The sequence below is a fragment of the Malania oleifera genome, chromosome 6 (assembly GCF_029873635.1).
Source record: "Malania oleifera isolate guangnan ecotype guangnan chromosome 6, ASM2987363v1, whole genome shotgun sequence".
Lineage (NCBI taxonomy): Eukaryota > Viridiplantae > Streptophyta > Magnoliopsida > Santalales > Ximeniaceae > Malania > Malania oleifera.
Window position 1 is genome coordinate 91,724,018 of NC_080422.1, and position 18,211 is coordinate 91,742,228.

The 18,211-nt window shown below is 35.5% G+C and overlaps 1 protein-coding gene across 3 annotated transcripts in view; it reads right to left on the bottom strand.

Annotated features, from left to right (window-relative positions):
* LOC131158292 (probable RNA-dependent RNA polymerase 5) overlaps positions 1 to 18,211 on the bottom strand; it is a 155,708-nt gene that overhangs the window by 93,087 nt on the left and 44,410 nt on the right. For all 3 annotated transcript variants that reach the window (XR_009137442.1, XM_058113054.1, XM_058113052.1), the window contains 3 exons: positions 17,975 to 18,115; positions 5,862 to 5,936; positions 5,696 to 5,767 (listed from right to left, as the gene is read on the bottom strand). Coding sequence is in view for 2 of the 3 variants with exons in the window: in XM_058113054.1 (XP_057969037.1) it covers positions 5,696 to 5,767; positions 5,862 to 5,936; positions 17,975 to 18,115 (288 nt within the window). In the remaining variant the exon portion in view is untranslated. The remainder of the gene's footprint in view (positions 1 to 5,695; positions 5,768 to 5,861; positions 5,937 to 17,974; positions 18,116 to 18,211) is intronic.

Below are 18,211 nucleotides of genomic sequence, written 5' to 3' on the forward strand. Positions count from 1 at the left end.
AAATATATGTCAAGTACAATTCCAATGACCATAATACCCTTACTAACTCGCACTTATTAACATAACTCTAGCACATAAGAATAATAATGCTAATGACTAAAATGCTAATATCTAAGTTCAATTTTTCAAATGACTTCTTAGCCCTTGCAATAATCCTTGGGTCACTGAATAATAAGAAAATTAAGGGCGAAATTTCAATTTGCATTTAAATCTCACATTTGAATTCCATGGAAATTTCATTCTATAGTTGAAGATTCTACAAAAATATTTTAAGACAAAAATGGGCTGCCATTTCATAGTTAAGAGATACTTTCACGAAGGCTTTATTTAAACGTACCTTTTCTAATTTTTGTAATAAGATAGGATTAAGTGATGTTTGTACACCTTTGGATTGAGGGGGAATAGATTATTTATATAGTAATCCTCCTTGTCTAATTTTCATAATAAGCTAGGATACATCTTTGGCTGAAGGGGGAATAGATTATTTATCGTTGAAATGTGGAAAAGAAAACTGAATATTCCACTCACATATGAAAAAGATTACATTCCCTTTAAAGAGATGATAATTCTCATCTAATTACTAGGGATATTTACAACCTACTAAAAATAGAATATCCTATTTAAAATGGAGAGCAATAAAATAGGAAAGACTATCAACAGAATCGGGTAACATGCTACCCAAATCCAGTAGGATCGTGTAACCAAAAATAGCTAACAAATCAACTGATTTGTTAGTTGTAAATCTCCTAAAGATCAGCCTCTAATAAAGGCTGATAGATATCTAATAATTCTACACTTCCCCTCAAGTTGGGCTGTAAATATTGATTAGGCCCAGCTTGGAACTCGGATCATCAAAATTCTTTTTTGGCAAAGCCTTGGTAAGGATATCAGCTGTTTGGAGACATGTAGACACATACAACATCTTGATTTTTCCTTCCTCTATTTTTTATTTTATGAAATGTTGATCAATCTCCACATGTTTTGCTCTACCATGATGCACTTGGTTCTTTGCAATGCTGATGGCTGACTGATTGTCATAGAACATCTTCATGAGTTCTTCACCTGAAATCTTTAATTCCTTTAGAAGCCTTCTTAGCCATATTCCTTCACAGATGATGTGTGTCATTGCCCTGAATTCAACTTCTGCACTAATTCTTGACACAACTTATTGCTTCTTACTTCGCCATGTAACTAGGTTTCCCCGCACATATGTGCAGTACCCAAAAGTTGACCTTCGATTATGTATTGATCCTACCCAATCTGCATCACTAAATATTCTTTTCAAAAGATAATCCTTTACCTGGTTTTAGCTTCAGATAGCGTAGGATTTTATAAACTACCACCATATGTTCTTCTTTGGGCTTGTTCATGAATTGACTCACCATACAGACAGAGAAACCAATATCAAGTCAGGTGTGAGACAAACATATAAGTTTTCCAACTAGTCTTTGATATCTGCTTTTATCCATTGGTGCACTATCTTCCTTGGCTCCTAGTTTGGTTGTTGAATCCATACGAGTATCTATTGGCTTGCATCCGAATATCCCAGTCGCTTTCAAAAGATCTAAAACATATTTACTTTGGGAGACAAAGATTCCCTTCCTTGACCTTGCCACTTCCATGCCTAGGAAGTATTTGAGATTCCCAAGGTCCTTGATTTCGAATTTTTTAGCTAGAAGACTTTTGAGACTACTCATTTCCTCCTCAAAAATCTCTTGTTAGAATGATGTCGTCAACATATACAATGAGGATAAAAAATTTTCCTTCAGGAGAGTATTTAACACAGTGTACAATCAAATTGACATTGAGAATAGCCATACCTCCTGACTATCTTTGTGAATCTATCGAACCAAGTTCCTGGGGATTGCTTGAGCCCATATAAAGATCTTCTGAGTTTGCAGACTTTGTTGTGTGTAGCTTGTGTTTCGAATCCAAGAGGGATTTTCATGTGTTCTTTAGCTAGGTCTCCATTGAGAAATGAATTCTTGACATCTAGTTGGTGAAGAGACCAATCTAAATTGCCGCTAAAGATAAGAGGACCCACACTATATTTAACTTGGTTACAGGGGCATATGTCTCTTCGTAGTCGATTCCATATGATTGAGTGAATCCTTTTGCTACCAACTGAGCTTTGAATCGGTTAACACTTCCATTTTTATTATATGCAACCTACTGGACGTTTTCCAGTTGGTAATTTTGTGATCTCCCATGTTCCATTCTTTTCCAGTGCACTGATTTCTTCCCAAACAGCAGACTTCCATCCAAGTGTACCGAGAGCCTCTTGTATGTCATTAGGAACATGGATTTTGTCTAGGTTGGCAACAAAAGATCTAAAATTCGATGACAGCCCCTGATATGACACAAAAGTGTATATTGGGTGTTTTGTGCATGATCTCACACCTTTTCTCACAGCAATAGGACAATCACTATCATCATTAGTTAACTCGTTAGGGGAAGTCTCAGGATTAGAGTTACCTAGTGGATTTTCACTTGATCTAGGGCTCGGATAAGACTCTTGGATTTGCTCAAAGGATGCTTGTTGTTCTATCTCCTTTTGGTTCCTTCCCCTCCGTGAATAGAAAATCAACCCATCATTTTTTGTTGCTTGAATAGTGTCCAGATGCTGATGTTTCATACGAGATTCTAAAAAAGAAGGTGAAGGAGAAATGGAGTCAGTAGTTGGAATACATTCAGAAATTTGTGATAGGTGCGAAGGGCCAAAATGAGAAGAAGGGTGACATAACTCTTCAATATCCCAAAGCTGGAATTCTTGTGTAATCTCCCCCTGAATTTCAAATTCGGAGTAATATGGTTGTTGCTCAAAAAAGGTGACATCCATGGAGAGATAATATCTTTTAGTAGCTGGTGAATAGCATTTATAACCCTTTTGGTTTGGAGAGTACCCGAGAATAATGCACTTAAGGGCTCCAGGATCAAGTTTACCCCGATGTTGACTATGAACGTGAACAAAAGCTTAGCACCCAAATACTTTGAAGGGAATAGTGGAGATCAATAAGTATTGGGAAAGGATTGAAGTAGTGTCCGACAGGGAGTTTGGAATTTGAGAACGTGAGAGGGCATCCTATTTATGAGGTAGGCTGCAGTGAGAATGGCTTCAACCTAAAAGTGTTTCAATATATGTGTAAAGAACATGAGGGAGCGGGCGACATCTAGTAGTTGCCGATTTTTTTCTTTCGGCAATTCCATTTTGCATAGGAGTGTCGACACAGGAACTTTGGTGTATTATACCTTGACTCAAGAAATTATCATCAAGAATGGATTTGAAATATTCTTTGGCTATTATCAGTTTTCACAAATTGTATATTTGCTTGGAATTGTGCTTGGATCATGGTGTTAAAATTTTTGAAAATCTGACCTACCTCTTAACTTTTCTTTCATGAATATCCAGGTAAGTCTAGTGTGATCATCTATAAAAGATATAAACCAGTGAGACCCAACAATATTCTTGATCCGAGATGGCCCCCACACATCACTATGAATCATTGAAAAGGGTTGGCATGCTTTGTAGGGTTGATTGGGATAAGAGTTGCAAACATGTTTTGAAATTTGACACATCTCACACTAAAAATCATTTGGATTTTTATTATTGAATAATGAAGGAAAGAGATTCTCGAGATACAAGAAATTTGGATGTCCTAACCTATAGTGTCACAACATAATTGCACTATCATTATTAGAATGAATGACAGAAAAATAACTTTGACTTCTAGACACTAAACAATCAGATTCGTGAGTTGTTCCTTGAGGAGGATCATTAACCTCGAGAAGATAGAGCCCGAACACATCTTAACACTGCCAATCATCTTCCCCAAATTCAAGACTTGAAATTCACGCATATTTGGGAAAAATTTCATAACACAATTGAGATCTCGAGTGAGTTTACTAATAGACAATAAATTGCAATCTAAATTTGGCACTAATAGAACTGAGTTGAGTGTTAGGTTCTCTGAAATTTTAACAGAACCTATCAGCCACCTTTGAGAGTGAACCATCTGCTCTCATGACTGTTAAATTTTCATAGCAAGGACTATAAGTAGAAAAAAAATTTCCATCTTCAGATATGGTTCAAAGCTCCTGAGTTTATAATCCATGGACCTAGCTTCTCCTTTTTAACATTAAGAGCACTTAAAAAATTACCTATGTGCCAAAGAACCGGTACCAACCACATTAGTAGGGAATGCTGAAGATTGGCTAAACATTGTTTCATCTACCGAGATGAAATTTTCCCGTCTTTCTCTATCATTGGCAAAGCAGGAAGATTTCCAATCTGCGGGTTTACCATGGATTTTTCAGCAGGTTTCCTTGGTGTGACCAAGATGTCGACAATGGTCACACCACAGCCTCCCTTTCTTCGGTCTACTTCCACTACTATTATATTGATTTCCTCAAACTATAAGGGCTGAACTGTCCAGGTTTGTTGCAAAATCTTGAGGGCCCATCATTATCTTCTTTCAACTCTCCTCTCGGCGAAGTTCTGAAGACGCTTCTTGGATGTTTGGCAGTGCTTTGAATCCTAGGATTCTTCCTCGTACTTCATCAAGACTTTTATTTAATCCAATTAGAAATTTGTTTATTCTTTTCTTTTCAACAATTTGTTTCTACCTAATTCCATCTTCGGGACAGCTCCAATAGTGCTCCTCGAATAAGTCCAGTTGTTGCCAATAGCAGTTGAGGGCGTTGAAGTATAGGGTCATTGTCAAATCTTCTTGGCGTAAGTCATGGAGAACACTTTCCGTCTCGAATAATTCAGATTTATTCTCATTGTTAGAATACGTTTCCTTGGTAGCTTCCCAAATCTCCTTTACTGTTCTGTAGAGAAGAAAATTTTCTCCAATGTCATTTTTCATGGAATTAATGAGCGATGACATGACCATGTTATTTTCTGATTTCCATGTTTTGAACTTTGCATCATCCTTGCTTGGTTGGGTTGCAACTCCTGAGAGATAATCAACTTTTCCCTTTTCGCATATAAACATCATCACGAAATAGGACCATTGGCGATAGTCATTGCCATTAAGTTTGTGTCCTGTAATGGGCATGATGCTGCTATCTAAACTGTTGTTGTTGCCTGAGACCATGGCTTCCTGATTGGTGGTGACGTCTGAGACTGAAGAAGTGGAGTCTCGTCTCCAAATCGTCATACCATATTTGGTCATATGGGAAGATTAGGGTTTAGAGGATGCTCTGATACCATGTTGAAATGTGGAAAAGAAAACTGAATATTCAACTCACATATGAAAAAGATTACATTCCCTTTAAATAGATGATTATTCTCATCTAATTGCTAGGGATATTTACATCCTACTGAAAATAGAATATCCTATTTAAAATGGAAAGCAGTAAAATAGGAAAGACTATCTACAGAATCGGGTAACATGCTACCCAAATCCCCTAGGATTGTGGAACCAAAAATAGCTAACAAATCAGTTTCTCCTAAAGATCAGCCTCTAATAAAAGCTGACAGATATCTAATAATTCTACATTTATACACTGCTCTTTCTCCCTTTCCACTTCGTTGCTCCTCTTCTCTCCTTTTTTTTCTCCTCCTTCTCTTACCACTAGTGCTTTTGTATCATGAACCTTTTGTCACATTAGGTGCAACACCTTTTTTGCACTTATTGAATGAAAAACAATTACATAAATTTTTATTAGGAGAAAATGCCAAAATTCATACCTTTCGATTGACGAGCAAGGTTCCCTTAACAGCAAGACCATTGTAGAACATACGAAACTGAATCAACAAAGGCTGAAAGAAAAATGAAAATAAGTATGATTATAAGCGCCTAAGAAATTTATTAAAAAAAAAAATCATGAATTGGTCATATATTAGGTGCATGTACCGGCTCCCTCTTGTGAGACTCTGCCACCCTCAAATCAGGAAATTTTTCCTCAAGTTCAGAACTATTGAGAAAACTCTGACAATGCCCAAAAACAAATAAATAAACAAATAGACAAACAAACACAAATACATTAAACTAGCTCATTCGTACACAAAAGTAGAAAGATCCGTAATATACAAGGATTCTGCCATAAGTTTGGATTAATAAGAGAAACCAACCAACTAAACATGAAAAAGGCAATCTGCAGAGCAGAACAATATTATATCTAACCACAGAATAGTAATAGCACAGTTCACCAATTTTACATACTATTTCAGTATATTCGAGTTCCTTTTTCCTTCCCTTTTTACCGAGAGACAGCAACTACAATTATCTAATATATATCATTTTAATCATAAGATCCACAAGCTTTTGAGCCTTTACAAGATATGCAACAAAACACTTGAAAATTAATTTGAATGACTCTACATTTTATAGCTGATTGATGATGATTATGTTCTTCCTCAGAAGATAAATCTGCATCACAGCAATAAAGAATTTTCTAAAGAGCTTCAGAGTAATTTAATGAAACAATAAAAGTACGAAAAAGAAAGATCAGGTCACAATTATGCATGTATATGCACTACATAACCAGCACCATGGTCCTAAATTTCCACAAAATTATCGAAATTTCCATTTTCCATCGCCCTCAAAATTGAAATGGCATTCAATTTTGTCTTGCATAATTTATGTCAAAATTTCAATGAATCATCCAAAATTTATCGAAATCCTCAAATTTTAGAGAAATTTGTCAAAATCTTAACTATACTATTAAATTTGTCTAGAATTCAAATGCGAGATTTAGACTTAAAGTGAAATTTCTCTCTTACTTCATCTGCTTTTTTTTTTAAAATTGAAACATAAGATTATTACAAGGTCTTTTGAAATTACATTAAAAATTAAGCTTTCAATAAAATTTTATTTTACCATCAAAGTTTAAATTATCTTTATTTGTATAATAAACAAAATTTATATGATTTATAAATTTCGTTTATATTAACCTAATATGTTTAAGACACATATTATATTATAAATATTGCACCTCACACACAACATAGATGTATTTAATTAGTAATATATTAGTTCTAAAATTTACATTATTATGTCTATCAACCAAATCTAAAGTTTCAAAAAAAAAAAATCTAGAAGTAAAATTCTTGTAGAAACTTCTTCTGAGAAAAAAATATTTACCTATCTACATAGAAGAACAAAGTATAGATTAAAAAGTTAAGGGCGAGGTTCAAATGAGGAAAGGATTATAGTGGATACCTAGGCACCCAGAGACAAGGAAGGGCGTAGTAAGTGACAAAATGCTTCGGGGAGTTGAAAATAAGCATGGAGATTCCCGAATAGGTCAACCAGTCCTACATTTTGTCTCTATGGACCGAGGATAAAGGAGAAAAGGGGTTCAGCAGGAAGAGGATTGTACCATGGGAGAAGCAAGGAGGTCAACCTCTTTCAAGTATACAACATGATTCTGGCAATGCAATGTAGTTGGACTCTCATGTCAATTCGAACTTTGCCTTAATTTAAATTCAATTAAGGTCTTTACTACTAATTTCCATCATTTTTTGCCATTGAAATTTCTGTACTTTTGGAGCTTCAAAATTTTAGTCGAAATCAAAATTTAAGACCTTGACCACCACCACCACTATATATGAGCACAAAGCATAGTCACCAACCAATTAAGTCAGCACATCACCTTTTTCTCACAAAACTTCACAATATGTCAAAAAACAATTAAATTGCATTTCTTGGTTAACACTAACTTTTTTTTTAGCTCAATGAGATCCCTGAAAGAAGAAAATTGGTGGCTCCCACCGGCCACTAATATGTTAGAGGAGGAAGTTGATATCAAGCAATTATTAAAATAAACATTTGATTTTTCTGACTGTTCAAAATAGCTTAGTGCGGCATTTGCTGCAAAATTCCGATATAAGAATTGACAGGGGGAGTCCTTAATGTCATATGAACTAACTAGTAGCAGCACTTAAAACCGTTAATATGGGCAAATCCAAACCAATGTTATGATTATTTATCATGCTCAATCTCTAATTGTCGAGAAAATAGAGCTAACCTAGTCCTATACTCTCTACTCCCACCTTGACTTGACATGATATTTTCCCAACGATAAAATGAGCAAGGTTATACTCTCTGCTCCCTTGTGTTTAACTAAAACACAAGTAGTCTTAACAGTGCATTGAGGAGACCAGTAAGATCATCAATGAGTTCCCAATGTTTGACTGCTACACAAGTGGACATACAGGTTTTTGATCTGATCATGATCATCATGGGTCTGTTTGATATAGCTTTTGAAGTTTGCTATCGTAAATTTTTCATTCCAAACAACTGGCAATGGAACTACAGAAAATATACATGTCATAAAGACAGTATTAATCTGCTAGAAAATCCCACTCATGAGAAAACTAAAAATTTTATCCTTTTCAAAAACTAGCAACTTTTAGGAACTATATAACTTTTAGAAATGCCAAATCTTCTACGTCATTTTATTTTATTATTTAAAAAAAAAAGTGCAAAAAGAATTGAAGGGATAAATACACAGCACCATCGTATACTGCTTTGCACTGCCATTGAATTTCTCTTCAATGTTTACATCAATGAAATTTTAAGGTTCTAAATTTAAGTCCATTTGATAATGCTAAACTGTCATACCCTCATCCAAAATAAATTTCTATCTCTATAGAAATTTATTTACTAATTATAGAACGCTGCTTTCTAGTTTTTGCACGATAGTGAATAAAGATATGAAAAATAGTGGGTGAGTCTTGTCATCCGGGAATTCTCACTTTTATTTTGAGTTATTTGTATGCAGCTAGATCCCTCTAGGGTAATTTGATAGGTATGATAAAGACTAATTGATTCGAAGGACATGGAACAATGGAGCAAAAGCTTTCCTTTTCCAGTGAGGGTTTTGTACATGCCTCCTTTTTTCCGTGAACATTGAAGGTAAATGGTGCATTTTTTCTCACGACATATTTCTTTTTCTCCATTTAATTTTAGTAGACTAATTATAAAAACTTTGCTTTCTCATGGATTTCAAAGCAGACATGAAAACCATTAAGTTTAAGTTGGCCAGTGCATTGAGAGAGCTTCAAATAGTAGGGCATTGAAAAAGCTCTAAATCACTGGGGATTACATGATGGAAATCTTCATTCCTAACCTTGTTAGAGAATGAGTACAACTGGACTTTCGAGCAAGTTCAATCTGTTTGGTCTACAAAACCAGATTACTGGTGATTAGAACCTTGAGGATTCCATATGGTTTCTGTTACAAATAATCATGAGTTATTAAGGGAAGTATTGTCCTTTGAGGCACATGCAGTCTGTTATAAACCAATTAGTCTCTAAATTTGATCAAAAGTTTGATGCTTTCGAGTCCACAATTTCTACTCTAATTTTTTATTTTTCAGGATTAAAAATGAAAGGGAGTTGTCAACCCTGATAACAGTTGAATGTTGTTCATTTCCAGAATACAATACCTACTCCAATACAAGCTTCTGAATAGCCAAATCAGAATCAAGGCGCTTTTCCTGAGTTCACTGAAGATGGTGATTTGGAACTACATATTCAATTGGCTAAACCAAATGGGAAACATCTTTACTAATTGTGCAATATACCCAAAAGAAAAGGTTGGCCAAGCAATTTGTTGAATAATTGGGTAAAATGGAAGACTTGCACAATGATAGGTCTTTCCCTCTATTAATAATATATGCCAAGTATTAGCCTTGTTGGCTACACTATCATGGTTTATGTGTTTTGATGATATTAACCTACTTGTTGTTCCTAGTGCATTCCATCTTTGCAGATGTTCAGTACAGGTTAAAGGGACGAATACTTGAAGTACTGGATCAAAGGCAAAGATCGGACCGAGTTGACGTTCGAATAGGAAGATCAAATGGACACTCACTCACTCGGAAAGGACTCGAGCACAACCAAAGGAAGCTTTTTGTTTAATTATATGTAATGGGTGTGTGTTTGAGGCAGTGTATGTTGTAACTCTTGCGTTTTGTTTCTTGCATGATTTTTGAGCAAGAGTTAAGTAAAATTTCATATGCATATTAGTACACTTGAGTTTATAGGTTTTCACTTGAGTCACAAACTCGCATTTATAGTTTTCGAATATAAAGCAAAGAGTTTGTCAAACGAATCATAAACTCAAATATGTTTTTCAAAGGGACAAATTTTCATTGTCTTAGTATTTTGAACATTTACATACTTAGTCCCAGTTTTAACAAAACGAGTTTTATGTCCTAAAGTTTCAAGAAAGTCAAGTATATTTTCTACAAAGGACATTCAAGTATATAAGATATCAAAACAAGTTTCAAATGTATTTTCATAATCAATATATCTTATATTCAAGGGGAAACTCACTTGTACAAGTTTTAATCTTCATTAGACTTTATTTTATTTACTTTTGTCCAAGAATGTTTTAAGTTTGGTCGGGTTTAAAACCTAAGTTATGCTCCTATCAAATTTCCTGAACACCCTTCGGTTTTTAGGGCATAACTTTTGCTAGAAGAGTCTAAAAAGCACGATCCTGGTGTCCCTGGAAAGCTAAGAAAAAATCCCACAACTTTCATGTTGATCACTTTTTTCCAATTCAGGGCACTGGTCGACCAGAGCAGGGAACTGGTCAACCAAGGATTTCAAGCCCAGCGCAATAACGGCTAGAAAACGACTAATTTTGTTTGGGAATTGCTCCCAACGGCTAGTAAGGGTTTTTTGCTATAAATACAAATCCATAGACTTGTTTAGGATGGTTCTTGATCATTTTAGTCAACTATATCCTTGAATACCAAAATCTAAGCACTTAGAACTTTGCATCTTTATCTTTCATTCACAAGTGCTCAATTTCTCTTGCTCATTCATCTTGTTTGAATCATTCCTTGAGAGAGTAGTGTGGGATTTGAATTTTATTTGATATCAGCTCAATAAGGAGCATTCTCTTCGTAAAACATTTTCTTGGTGTAAAGGTTCTTTGTGAACCGTTATTGCTGAAAGTTCTTTGTGAACTGAAGGCTTTTGGTGACCGCAGTAGGGATTTGTTATCGAGTGTAGGGTTTGGTACCCGAGTTGTAAGGCTTGCTCTACCGGTGAAGGAGTATTCATAGTTTATTATGGAATCATTGGCTTGGTGCTAAGGCGTGGACGTAGGCTTGGTGCCGAACCACGTAAAATCTCCATGTTAAGCTTTCTCTCCCTTCACTCTTTATTTTATCTTGTGCATGATTTATTTTGTGTATATTGTGATATAATTGCGTTCAGTCTTGCCAAGTATTTTATTTTGTAGAAAAATACGAATTCCGAGAAAAGAGTCCATTCACCGCCCCCCCCCCCCCCCTGATTCTATATACTCCTGGCTAGGACTTTAACATCAAGTTCATACCAATGACCATATTACCCTCACTAACTCTAACTCATTAACATAACACTAACACATTAACAATGCTAGATAACTAAGGAGCCGAGTGGTATCACTATCAAAAATTAGAGAAACAAAAACCAAACACTAGAAGCAGAAACTAAAAACTTGAACTAGCAACCTATTTGGTTAACATTTATAAAACTAATACAAATTAAAAACTTAATTAGAAAATGCTCCTTTTCATCTTTAAATCAATTGATGTTATGAGTATGATTAAAATAATAAAATTACAAATAACATGCATTGAAAAAATTACTATAATAAAAATAAAATTTATTATATGAGATAGTCACCTTTCGTAAAATTTTAAAGGGAACGCCTCTACTTTATTCTTTGATTGCTCCCCATTGATGTAATGGAATAAGTGCCATATGTTTTTTGGGAAGATTTCACATAGTACTTTTGAACGAAATTTCAATCTAATTTATTTCATACCCTGAAGGGCGGGAGATTTCGTGACATTTCTGTTATTTTACTTAATTGTTCTACTTTCAAATTTTACTTACAATAAAAATTTTATTAGACATGACAATTGAAAAATAGTGAAAGTATTTTGCAATTGGCTTTATTATTACTTTTTGAAACTTATGAATATTTTTTTTTTAATTATATTTAAATTCGTATCACCATTTAATTTTGATTTTAATTTAAAAGTGTATAAAATGAATAATTTAATCCAAAAAAACCATTTCTAGATATTAAAATTTCTGACAACAAATTGCCAAAACAATTGAAAATTATAAAATCTAGTTTTCAGTTTTTTAGCGAACAGTTGACAACCGGCAACAAAAATAGAAAACTGACAACATAAACAAACACATTTTTATAATTTTTTTCTTCACTGTGGAGAAACAGAAAATAAAAACTAAAAACAGCAATGATACCAAACAAACCCTTAATAACCATTAGCACTCCCTCTCAATCTAGGGCATAGATATCATATGCTCCTAGCTTGCTACAAACGAATTCAACACAAGCAACCCCCCCCCCCCAAAAAAAAAAAAAAACATTTAGTAAACAAGCCAGCAAATTGTACATCAAACTTCACAAAAGTGGTTGTAATGAGTTCTGCACAAACTTCTCTTGAACAAAGTGGCAATCAACTTTCATGTGTTTTGTCCACTCATAGAAAACCAGATTCCTAGCAATATGAAGAGCAGCTTGATTATCACACATCTTATCCATAGATCGATAATGTGGAAAACCTAGTTCTTTCAAAAAATTTCACCCAAAAAAGCTCACATGTAATGAGAGTCATGGCCCAATACTTTAACTTAGCACTCGATATGGCCACCTCAATTTGTTTCTTACTCTTCCAAGAAACCTAATTAAAACTAACAAAGATATAGTATCCGTTGTGGATCTTTTGGGGAAGATGACCTGACCCAATCCCCATCTATATATTTTTGAATGAGTGTGACCCCGATCCTAATATGAGGGACCTCTCCCTAATGCACCTTTGAGATATATCAAGATGCCAATAACTGCATCCGAGTGACTTGTTCTCAGAAAATTGAGAAATTGATTTACAATACTTGTTGCGAAAGATATATCTAGTCAGGTGACTATGCAATATTTCAACTTTCCAACAAGTCCCTAGTACCATCCTGGGTTAGGCAACAAAGCACACATATCAAGCACTTACTCTTGCAATCCATGGGTGTATCAACATGCTTGGATCTCAACAACCCAATCTCATTTAAACGATCAAGAACATGCTTCCTTTGCGACAAGATGGTTCGCATGTAAGATCTTGATACTTCTATGCCCAAGATGTACTTCAATGGTACCAAATCTTTGGTCTGAAACTTACTCTATAGGAAAGGCTGCTTAGATGCCCTAATCATTGTCACTAGTGATCACAATGTCATCCACATACACAATAGGCAAAATCCTACCAAATGGAGTGATGATAAAATATAGATTGATTTACTACACACAATCAAAGTCCAAACTCAACTACTAAAACACTAAATCAGCCAAATCATGCTCTTGGAGATTGTTTTAATCCATATAATGATCTCTTAAGCCGACACACTGAGTCTGACTCCCCTTGAGGAACAAACTCAGGTGGTTGCTCCATATAGCCTCCTCCTGAAGATCACAATGTAGGAAAGGATTCTTCACATCAAATTGATGTAGAGGCCAATGACAAGTAGTGGATAAGAAGATGAATATATGTACTACGGCAGGTTTAGCGACCGGGGAGAATGCGTCTGGATAATCCAAATCAAACACTTGAATATATCCCTTAGCAAAAAGGCAAGTGCCTTCAGATGAGCCATAGAACCATCAAGATTGATTTTGACATTGAACACCCAGAGACAACCAAATAAAGACTTGTCATGAGGAAGTGGTACCAAATCCCTAGTATCATTACCATGTAGCACATGCATCTCTTCAACCATTGCAGTCTTCTACCTAGAATGGGGTAGGACTTCAAAAATAGATTTTGGAAAAGCACTGGAAGATAGTGTACTAATAAAATAGTAATACGACAGTTAAGAAATCATAACAAACAAGAATTAGCAATTGGATGTTGGATTCAAGTGTTCTACCTTTCTGAACAGCTATAGGAGGATCAACATCATGGGAAATAAGATCATCTAATGACAGAACTAAAGGCACAAAAGTAGAAGTTAGAGGAAGCTCCCCTCCCCTAAGTCATCACACGTATACTTGTAAATTGGGATGATCCAAGCGCCAAAAAAGGACTCATACTGGACGAAGATGTAGGAGGATTGAACACAAATAATAGGTCAGGATCTAAAAGGCAAGGTAGAGTAAAGGCCTTATCAAGGTCAATAGAACTCAAGGAATCTAAGTAGTATGGTGTAGCTCAAAGAATGTAACATCAATAAAGACAAAGAATCGTTGTAAAGTAGGGCCATAACATTGATATCCCTTTTGAGCATACCAATAGCCCTAAAAAAATACATTTGATAGCATGAGGATCCATTTAATCTGTTCTTGGAGTTAACTGATGGACAAAGGACACATAACCAAATATACAAGAAGGAAAAGAGAACAAAGGAGCCCTGGTGTAAATAGCTAAATATGGAATTTTACCACCAAGGACAGAGGATGGCATTTTATTATTAAGGGAACAAGTTGTGACCACGACATCACTCCAAAAAACTTCAAGGGCCTTTATATGATACAATAGGGTATGAATGACTTCAAGAATATGCCTGTTTTTCTACTCTGCAATTCCATTTTGTTGTGGAGTGTGGGCACAAAATGACTAATGGATCATACTATTAGTCATATAGGTAGTGAATTGGGTATTGAAGTACTCCTTAACATTATCACTATGAAGTATCCTAACTAGCATATCAAACTAAATTTATATTTGAGAACAGACATCTCAAAATATATTAAACAACTCAAAACGACCTTTCATTAAATGCAACCAAGTCACCCTAGACTAATCATTGATAAAGGTAACAAAGTACAGAAACCCTAACTTTGACGTGACATGGTGTCACGGTCCGACTATTTTCACACCATTGTGAAAGGGTCGTGCGGCACTAGCTAAAGCACTCTTGTTTAACTAGTCAGTCTATCGTTGACCAACATTCATCCATAAAACACTTTCACTAGCATTCAATCAAATGGCAGCGGAAACAGTAAGCATTCATGAAAGCAGTGACCAGCAAGCAGAAAAAATTGAATCTACGCAATTCATTAACAACACATCCATTGACAATGTGTATTTAGCGAGGGAGGCAAGTAGGCTAAACACGTTGACAATAGCTAGTGAGTTTTATAATGACTGATGAACACTCACCCTCCCCTAAAGAGGTTTTTATGTAATTATCATCCTGGCACTAGGAAACATCAAAGTGACCGAGGAGTCATACTGCCTTGTTTGGCATACAAAGATACTACTAACAGAAAATAATCCTACACTAATATTTACATGATGGAAACCCATCCCAAACACACGAGACAAGAGGTCACAGGCAAGCATAATGCCCTAAACAAGCTTAGCTCGTGACACATGGCTAGGACCCCAAACATCAAAATGGATTAGCATAAAAGGACTAATTGCCCATTTGTTGATCCGAGAAGCAAAGGGAACATAATGATATTTTCCAAATTGACAAGACTCACACTCAAGATTACACACAGAACTCAAGCTAGGAATGAAATGTGTCAACTTGTTCAATGACGGATGACCAAGGCGACAATGAATTTGAAGCGGTGTAGCAGCGCCGAGCAAGCAATGAGAGGAGAGAGCAACTCAGAGTAGCAAAGCCCTTAAGCCTCACATCCTAGGGCAATTGTTTTGCTCGTCTTTAGATCCTAAATAACCACAAAATCAGAAAAGATCGTCATGGGACAATTTTGTAACTTTGTAAGCTTACAAACATGAAATTGAAAAGGGATTTAGGAATGTACAAAACAAAAGAAAGAGAGATGGAGGGAGTAGGATTTACTATTTCTATCCCCTTAACCATAGTAGTGGACCCATCAACAAGGGTAAGTTGGGGTATATTTTTAGGTTACTGGAGGGCGTAGAAGAAGTTTGTTGCACCTATCATATGGTTAGTGGCAACAGAATCAATAACTAAAGGACTAGAGGGAGAGATACTAGATGACATATAGACTGTAGGATTACCCTTTTGGGCAAAAGATCCAACGTGATAAGATGCTTGTTGAGGCAATCGATACTGTTGAAACCCTAAATACTCCTCATCTGAGATAGTCATAGTACGGGGTTCACTCAAACAAGTGACTAATGAGAGAACCATACTTTGCGATTTGCAAACTCCAACCCAGCGCTAACAAACTTAAAACAACAAAACAAGGTTAACTGTTGAAACAATCGAAACAACCACGAACAAGGTGACCCAACATGAGTGAATCACAAATAAATTAGCACAAGGCTGCCACAGCACCAAAAAACCAACACACAGCACTAGAACAATTGGAGCAACCACAAACAAGGTGACCCATGTATGAGTCACGCATGTACTTGGTGGTGTAATCTTGTTCATCACCGCTGCCTTCGAAGGTAAGCTACAATTGTTAGGTGGAGTATTATGCAACATATAATGGACAAAAAATCCATCCAATTCAATTATGAGTGAGAGATGTGCTTCAAGTTGCATGCCTTGACCCAATAGGATAAGGATGACGCACGCGCACTTGAGTTTTGAAAATGAAATGTTTGATGCTCTTTTGATGAAAATGAACAGCAACACATCATGAAGACTACATGGCTTATGCACTGATCTACAATCCTACGACTTTCATTTCGTGGACCAAGCCATTGGGTTTACTAGGAATGCTAAGAAAAAGATTTAAGCATTGGAAGGACACAAGTAAGAAACTATATGTTCCACATGAACCACCTCCTGCCCCTACCAAGCCACCTAATTTTGAATGGGTCGAACGCTTCTCGATTGAATGCTATAATTGTGGGCAAAATGGACACTACAATTGTAATTCCCCAATAAATTTTGTTTTTTGGTAGTAGGCTGCTAAAGAGTTGGACACCAAGTCTGAGCCTGGCAAGGGCACTCACAATCAAGGTATTGAATGCACTTAAGCATGCTAGGGATGAACATTTAAGATTTTAATATGGCTAGCATTTGTACCCACTCTAACTCGAGATCAAGCTCTTTTTCCACTAGGGAAGATTGATGCAGTCAACATGGAAACATTATAAATTTGAATTTAACTTTCATTTTCTTTTATTTAGGGTATTTTTATTAGGATTTTATCATGATTCAAATGTATTATTATTTTAAGGTAGCATTTTAGTTTTATATAGATTTCTTAAATTAGTTTGTCAAGTTTCCTTACAATCAGAGCACTGTGAGTCAATAAAAGGCCCTTATGTATTAGTTTTATTAAGGCTTGAATTGACTATTAAAATAGTCCAACATTAGATCTACATTAGTAATGTGATCCAATAAAAGGCCCTTATGTTCTAGTTTTAATAAGGCTTGAATTGACTATTAAAATACTTGGACATTAGATCTACACTAGTATGTTAATGTAAGCAATAAATGCAACATTCGATACACAAGGCTCCCACATCATACTAGTGTCTAAGGAAGGCATGATGTACAGAGTCGTACCCCTACATTTGGATAGGCTAATCCCTTATTTAGCCAGTGAGCCTAAGGCTAGAGTGTAACAGCCCTGCCATTAGGTCAAGGCTCACCTTTCATGTCAGTGCAAGCACTACTTAGCCTTAAAATAAATAAATAAGAACAAATTATTGGTCAATTATGCTCAAAATGCCATATAAGTGCACAAAAAAAAATTTCCACAATATAAATCCAGTACTAAACCTCACATAAAAGTACCATAGACAAGCAATTATAAGTTCACCCTGTGTCCCAACCCCCAAAATTATTAAGGGGTAATAATTAATGTATGCCTCAACCAAGTATTATATCATTCAATTTTTCAAGGAAATGTGAGAATGATATCTTCGAAAGTATGACAAGCATGAAGTGAAAAACTGAGATCTTGGTTTCACAAAAACCATTGAAATGATGAGAAAAATCCAAGTTTCAAACAAATGTTTGGGTAGATAGAATGTAAAGGACAATCTTCTGAGGATGCAAAGCATAGAAACTGATAAATGGAACAAGTTCAAAATCTCAAACCTTTCCATTTCCATTAAAGCATGTTCCTTTGTACATATTTAACGGACACTTCAAAGCCAGGTCCTTTGATATAAAGCCAGTTCCATCTGTATGTATCAAAGGCTCCCCATCTTTATTATTTATGTTGACACCATTATCATCCTACACTTTATAAAAAAATTTAATCTCACCTTAACAAATAATCAAAATAAATACTTTCTTAAAAGGGAAAGAAAATGTATGCTGACTGATAGAAAA